The sequence below is a fragment of the Miniopterus natalensis genome, chromosome 1 (assembly GCF_054644295.1).
Source record: "Miniopterus natalensis isolate mMinNat1 chromosome 1, mMinNat1.hap1, whole genome shotgun sequence".
Lineage (NCBI taxonomy): Eukaryota > Metazoa > Chordata > Mammalia > Chiroptera > Miniopteridae > Miniopterus > Miniopterus natalensis.
Window position 1 is genome coordinate 1,064,393 of NC_142081.1, and position 7,608 is coordinate 1,072,000.

Below are 7,608 nucleotides of genomic sequence, written 5' to 3' on the forward strand. Positions count from 1 at the left end.
GCCACACCCTTTGGGACAGCCTTCTCTATGCTCCGTACCCTGGGCATTAGACCAGCCGCCACTAGAGGCTTTGTTTCCTAGGAAGGCGCCGTCCCCTCCTCGCGGGCTCACCGCTTCCCTGGGTCCCTCTGCCCTGTGCACGGGGCACACCTTCCCCTCGTCGCTCCGGGTGTGGGATCCCCGCTTCTGGAGGCTGGTCCACACTCCTGAGAGGAGGGAGCTTTGCAGCCTCCAAGCCTCAGGGCTCGCACCCAGCACAGGCTTCAGGGGGGACTCCCCTTCCTACGCCCCTCTCTTATGGGACTCGTGATGTTTCTTCAGTGCTCCTCCCTCTCACTCCATCCACTCAGGTATGTTTTTCTGATTTTTCCAAGCTGGCTACGTAGAATTTTAGGAGTAAATCGAGTCCGTGGCTGGGAGTGGGGGCCTCCGCTGCTTCTCACAGTGCCACCAGCTTCCCAATCTGTCCTCCTGTTTTTTAATTGTTTTTTCTTTTTGGATCTGTTGTGATTGAGTGATTTTTTTTCTACCCTGTCTTCTAATTCACTGATCCAGTCCTCAGCTTCCTCTAATCTGCTGTTTATTCCTTCCAATGTGTTCTTTATTTCTGCTGTCATTCTTCATTTCCTTCATAGTTTCTGTATCTTTCTTCATGCTGTTGAGCATCCTAACAATCCTAACGATCAGTATTCTGAACCCTATACCTGATAGGTTGCTTATCTCCATTTCATTTAGCTCCTTTTCTGGAGACTTCTCTTGTTCCTTCATTTGGAGCTTGTTTTTTTGTCTCCCCATTATGACTGTCTGTTTAGGTTTGTTTCTATGTATTAGGTAGATCTGCTAGGACTCTCAGTCTTTTTGGAGGGTCTCTGGTGCAGGCCAATGTCAGACGCAGTTTGTGACTGGCCTTGAGCACCCTGTTTGGAGCTATCAACAGCTCTCAGCTTGAGGTCCCCTCTGCTGGGGCTGGGTGGGGTTGGACAGGACCAGGATGCACACCAAAGTCTGCTTTTCCCAAGGCCCAGGTCCAGAAACATATCAGGCAAAGACTCAAAGCACGCTGAGTTCTGCCTCTGGCTGCAGACTGATTAATCGGATTCTCTTAATGAGCCTCGGGCTGTAGAAACTCCACAGGGTGGGGCAGCTGGTTGTTAACTATCTCTCAATGAGCCTCAGGCTATAGAAATTCCTCTGGGCTGGGTGAGAGCTTTTCCAGCAGGGTGAGGCAATTGCTTCCCCCTCAGGCAAAAGCTGCTTGGAAGGTAAATATCTATCTCTGCAGCATGGAGGAATGACTTGGCACAGGAATCCAGAGGGGTGCCCTCTGAGCTCTATCTCCAAAGCCCACGACCCCAGACTCTCCCCACACAGCTCCGGTCCACTCTGCCCTCCCTCTGCCGGAGCCCAAGGTGAGTGGTGCACACGAAACTCTGTGCCTTGGCTCTTGAAGAGGGGGCCTGCATTTCCAGCCATCCCTCCCTGGCAGATAGAAACCCGGCTGCTTTTCACAGCCACATGTTTTGTGGGCACCTCTCTCAGGGCTGGTGCTCTGGGCTGGGGAGCCCCACGAGGGGTTGAGGCCCCAGAGTCGTCAGTGGGAACCCCCCACAGCTGAGCTCTCCCTCCGGACCTTCAGCTGCTGCCTGTGGGAGCCCAGCCAGCCCTCTCGTGCTCCCGCACTTCCTACCCGTCTCTATGTGGCCTCCCCTTTTCCTCCTGGATTATGAGGGTGCTCCCCAGCTCGTCTTCAGTTGAAGATGGTTTTTCTATAGTTTAGTTGTAGTTCCAGTTTGGTCCTGGGAGAGCGTCAGTGTCGCTCCCACTCAGTCCACCGCCGTCTTTGACCCGCTAAGTTCAATCCTTAAAACCATTACTCTGAACTCTATGTCTTATAAACTGCTTACCTCCATCTCATTTACGTCTTTTTCTAGATAGTCCTCCTTTTCTTTCATGTGTGGGCTGTTTCTTTGTCTCCCCATTTTAATTGTCTCTTTCGTTTGTTTCTATTAGGTAGACCTGCTATGGCTCCCATTCTTTGCAGGGTGGGCTTTGTAGTAAGTGTCCTTTGGGACCCAGTGGCACAGTCTCCTTGCGGCCCTGAGCTGGATGCTCCAGAGGTGCCTTTTTTGTGTGCTCTTGGGGTTCTGTTGTAACTGAGTCTTGATTACTGCCTTGTTCGTGGTTGGGATCTCCTCTCAGGTTGGCTAACTGTGAGGCTCAACCCGGACCACGGCACGCGAGCTGTTGTACGGGCCCAGTCTCGAGGTAGTTTCTGCCCTTCCTTATTTAAAAGTCTCCTCTTCGGTCAATCTTCAGCTGGTATTTCAGGATGAATGCTCTCCAACTTAGCTTAGTTCCAGGTATATTCTCGGAAGAGGTGGGAGAAAAATCTCCCTACTGCACCACCGTCTTCCAGACCCCCTCTGTAGAGAATTTTATAAAAATTTATTTGAGCCAACTTGATGACAATGCTGAGACGCAAGGTCTCCAGTGCTCCCCAGTTTGGGTTTTTCTAATAGTCACCTCAGACTCTCCAGGCCTCCACACTCCTAGGTGTTGGTGCCATCACACCCCACTTCTGGTACTAAAGTCTGCATTTGTTTCCTACAGGTGGCTGTACCCAAGTCCCACAGGCCCAGGGGCTTAAACAACAGAAATTCACTGTCTTAGTCCTAGAGGCTGGGAGTCAAGGTCAAGGGTCACAGGGACAGTGCCCGGAGGCCATAAGAGGACAGCCAGGGCCTCCCCACCCCTGCCCCAGGGGCTCTGGCGTCCTTGGCTTGTAGAGCTTCCTCTATGCGTGGCTTCTCCCTGTGCATGTCTCTGTGCCCAAGTCCCCTCCTATAAGGACAAAGTCCTATGGGATTTGGAGCCGCCCGACTCCGGCAGGACATTACCTTATCGGGGGGTGGCAGATAGCCCTGCTGAGAAAGCCCAGGAAAATATGAGAGCAGGGTCACCAGATGCTCCGGAGAGTAGGGTGGTGAGCTCTGCCACCAGGGGACCCGCGGAGAGGGCACGGTGCCACCACCCAGCCAGACGGCCTCCATGCCAGCTGAATCACAGGGACATGTGGCCCTGTCCCAGCACTGACAGGCAGTATGGTGGTGGGGAAACGGGGGCCAGAAGAAAAGGCAGAATGAGACTAAGAGCAGTGCCCTCAGGCGCCCAGCATTGGCTCATCCACCTTGGTCACAGGGTCCCCATGGGAAGGACGAGGGAGCTGCCAGCCCCAGAGCCCAGCGTCCATGAGTGACAGCTCTACAAGGGTCCAGACCTAGAGCACGTACAGGGTGCCACCAGCCTGGACATTGGCTGCTGGAGCCATGCACCCCACCTCACCCCAGGACAATGCTGAATGCCTCCTCTGAGACCAAAGACCCACGGGCTGGTCCCCAAGTAGCAGAGCCCTTGGGAGCAGGAGTTGGGGACAGGAAGGTCTGATGTCAGTGCTGCTCAGGGGATGACACACAAGTCCAGCCACACAGTGCCTCCCCTGCCGGACAGCTGAGGGCCCCAGGGCCCATCTCCCAGGGTACACTCTGAACTGGGGTATCTCTCCACCCCTCAGTGGGCCCCATGGCAGGGGTTAGAACAGGAGATGCATAGAACAGGGGGACTGAGGGTCCAAGGGACTGAGCAGAGGGTTGTCTAGACCTCCCCTCCAGGGCCCTCCCAGGTCCCCAGGACCGGGGCCTCTCCCTCCCCCACCACCCTGTGCCCTTGGGGGTGCCCAACCTCAGAAGCACCATTCTGTCTGTCCCCAGGTGTATCCGTATCCTTGTTAGCCATGACCCCGGGGTGCAAAGCCCCAAAAGAAGGCGCCACCGTGACCCTGGCCTGCTTTGTGACGGGGTACAACTGGGCCACCTGGCACATGGGGAGTAAGAAACTGTTTATGGATAAGACCCTGATCACGCAGATGGAGGAGAAAGTCACCTACATCTTCTACCAAATCATCGCCTGGAAGCCCGGCCTGCACAGCTGTAGCGCCGGTGGAACATCCCAGACCCTCCAGTGGCCAGGTGGGTGGCCTCCAGCATGTTCCAGCACGTCCACCAAGTCCTGACCCTGAAGACCGAAACAGGGGCTGGGCCCCGACTGGGCACCCAGCCACCCCTCAGAGCAGCTCCCTACCCCCTACCCCATCCTCAGCTGCTCCAGCACCCGAACCCAGTCCCTTCGCCCCTGTCCCCAGAGCACAGAAGGCAGCAGCTGAGCGCAAGTCTACCCCACCCAGCCCCCTCCCCTCCTCCCTACCCACGTCTTCCAGTCCACCTGGCAGCCCTTCCCACCTGGGTCCACGATGCTCTCTGACTTTGGCTGCCCACTGCTCCTCTTTTTTCAGCATCTGCGGAAACTCAAGCCCCCTCGGTGACCCCTGTGTCACTCTTCTCAGAGAGACTCACCCCAGCGTCCACCACTGCCACAGACCCAGGTGAGGAGCCCCCGGCCAGCATACCCCCACCTGCCTGCCCATGGCCCTGGCTGCCTCCTTCAGGCAGCCCTCCATGACTTCTCCTGGGAATCTCCAAGTCACATCCTGGTCAGGAAGGGTGGAGCCCTGAACTTATAGCTACCGAGCACCTACTGCCATGCCCTGTCTGGGTGCCACCCAGACCCCTCATATCTGGGGAGCCACACAGGTCACAACCGCCGAGCAGACAAGGTCCCCCAGAACCAGAAGGCACACTCAGGGAACATGAAAGAACGATACAGGCATGGTGGGTCTCAGGCCTCAGAGCAGGGAAGACAGGGCTGCACCCTCACAGGCTGGGGGCACAGAGAGGCCCAGGAGGAGGAGATCCTGCCTCACCCACCCACCCACTCCCCTCACAGTGCCCCCCAGCCGCTCCCAGCCAGAAACTGGGAAGCCCACTGGACCCCTTTCTCAGAGGCCAGTCCCTTGGGGCAAGGACTGTGGGGAGAAGGGAGGGGAACGGGCCAGAGGCCTCACATGCCCTCTCTCAACAGCCCCTCTGGCCGCCTCCCCCGCCGAGGACAGGCATTCTCCAAAGCCGTCTGGCGACCCAAGCACAACCAGGCTTCTCCCTGCAGCCGCCACGGCACCCAGCGGCCTTGTAGTCCAAGTCCTGTCCACGCCGGGCACCCATGCTCCTGCCGGGGCAGCCTCCTGGCTCCTGTGCGAGGTGTCCGGCTTCTCACCCCCAAAGCTCCACCTCAGCTGGCAGGAGGGCCAGCACCAGGTGCCCTCCTCTTGGTTTACCACCACGGCCCCCACGGCCCAGCCTGGGAATAGCACCTTCAGCATGTGGAGCGTCCTGCGGGTCCCGGCCGCCCCCAACCCTCAGCTGGCCACCTACACGTGTGAGGTCAGGCACCCGGCCTCAGGGAAACTGCTCAGCGGCAGCTGGAGCCTGAACACTGGGGGTGAGTCACCCACAGGCCCAGGGCTGGGGGTGGGCAGCCGGGCTGCGGCTAAGCGGCTAAGCGTCTGTGCCATTCCCTGGGGCAGCCCCACCCCGGCTGGCTTGGCGTCTGGGCTTTGCACTCACTGTCCCCACCCTGCGGGCGGGCCCAGGAGGGTGGGAGGTGGGGGTCTCCCCTGCCACGCCCCAAGAAGCAGCCATTTCTTGTGAAGATACAACCGGCACTGGATAGAGAGCAGGGGCCTCCCCTGGGTGGACGTGGGGGTGGTCACAACAGCTGCCCTCCCAGGGATGTCTGAGCCTCTCCAGGCCCCAAGGACCCCAAACCTGTCCCAACCAAGGTCAGCGACTCGGGAGCCAGGAGTGGGGGCCTGATCGCAGGCTGACTGTGGAGGGGACAGGGACCCACAGGGTAGGGAGCTCACAGAGAGTCCAGGGCTCACCCTCCCCTCTGAAGCTTCCTGCCAGGCCACCCAGGCAGGCACAGCACCCAGGCCCTGCCCAGCCCTTGCCCTCGTGGCCCCAGTGAGATGGGGTGGACACGCTGGGCCGGGCGGCGAGCAGGACGCCACCCTGCCGCCCAGCTGCTCACCTAGCTGACCTATGCTCGGTGTCCACAGCTCCATACTCAGCGGGTCTGCGAAGACGGCCCTGGCCCCTGGGCTGCTCATGGGAGATCCGACCACCATGCCCGGACTCCCGCCTGGGCCCCACGCCTCTCACAGTATCTGTGGCAATGGGACGCTGCCCTTGAAGGTTCCAACTCACCGTGGACCCCTGAGTGTGGAGCGGATGAGAGGAACTAATCACTGATTACTCAAAGAATAAAACTCACAGAAGCAAAGTTGTGCCAGCTTTTTATTGTCAGGGTCCCCGCTTGCCTCCCACACCCCGTGCCACCTCCAGCTGGCCCAGCAGCCCCCCCCGACTCTCCGGGCACCGGCTGCAGCCGGAAGGCCCCCACTACAAATCCAGCGGGATGGCCATGCTGTATCCCAACCCGGGCAGCATGCTCTTGCTCACAGCCCTCCCACGGCTCCCCGCTGCTTTCCGGGCCGCACCGCCCTCTCGCCCCACATTGGAGCCCCCGCACCAGCCCCACCAGCCTCCCCAGCCCCCGGGGGCCAGGCTGCCTCCCCTACAGGGCACTGCGCACGCCGTTCCTTCTGCGTGGAATGGGTTCCCTCCTCTCTGTGGCATCATCTTGTCTCCCACAGCTCAGCACAGCTCCCACTTCTGAGGGAGCCCCGCCGGCCAGCCTGCGGGCCGGTCCCTGGGTGTCCCGCCTGCTTACTGCCACGCCTCCCTCGCTCTCTGTCACACTGCACGGCCACTCACCTGCCCTGTGCAGCTCCGGCTCGCCTGCCCGGCCGGGCCGTGAGCTGTCCGGTTCTGCTGAGCCAGGCGCGGGCACAGGCCCTGCCGCGAGAAGGCCGGTCGCGGGTGCTTAAGTGGGCGACGGGGTGAGCGCTCAAGGAGGCCAGGGCCCCTGAGCAGCCGCCTGGGGCTGCCGCCGGAGGGTGCCGGGAAGGCTGCAGGACCAACCTTCTCAGCCAGTGCCGCTTCCTCCCCCCAGGACTGGTCGCGACACCCGGGGTCCCCCAGAGCGCATACGAGAACTGTGATAACTACCCGGACCTGGAGGACGCCGGCCACCTGTGGCCCACGTTCGTGGCCCTCTTCCTCCTCACCCTGCTCTACAGTGGCTTCATCACCTTCGTCAAGGTTAAGGGCAGGGACCCAGCCCCGCTGGGCGGTGCGGACAAGATGTCCTTCCAGGAGGCACGCTGGAGCCGGCCAGGGACTGTGCGGAGCCCGGAAAACCTTGCCGGGCGGCGGTGGGCCGTGGGCACCCACCCTGCCTGAGGCGCCGCCCGGGCCCTCGCAGCTCTTGGAGAGAGGACTGCACACGCCCCCTCGGCCACAGCCCTCCAAGGGACAGACACTGGTGGCCACTCTCACACGGGCAAGAGGGAGGGCCCCTGATTCCCTGGGCACATGGGACCCAGACACAGGAACCTGGGCCCATCCTCCAGAGAAGAGGAGAGGCCCCAGCTGAGCCGGATCCTTGCACCTGCTGCTCCGGGAACCCCTGCTGGGAGCCCCCCTGGCTGCCAGCCTCCCGGCCCACAGATCCCACCCTGACCCAGGCACTGTCCCCCTCCCTCCCACTGGCTGGCCCCATAAACAGTTCTGGCTCCTTGCCCTGCCTCCTGTC

General features: G+C 60.4%; 1 long non-coding RNA gene and 1 gene segment (V, D, J or C); both read left to right on the forward strand.

Moving 5' to 3' along the window:
- Positions 1 to 226: 226 nt before the first annotated feature.
- On the forward strand, positions 227 to 4,428 carry LOC148093968 (uncharacterized). The gene is made up of 3 exons (XR_015716545.1): positions 227 to 350; positions 3,768 to 4,025; positions 4,349 to 4,428. It is a non-coding gene; the product is annotated as an uncharacterized LOC148093968 (long non-coding RNA).
- A 274-nt stretch (positions 4,429 to 4,702) lies between these two features.
- Positions 4,703 to 7,317, forward strand: LOC107543936 (immunoglobulin heavy constant delta-like). The segment is given in 3 exon segments: positions 4,703 to 4,724; positions 4,975 to 5,391; positions 6,967 to 7,317. Coding segments are annotated over 3 exon segments (729 nt in total).
- Positions 7,318 to 7,608: the final 291 nt, after the last annotated feature.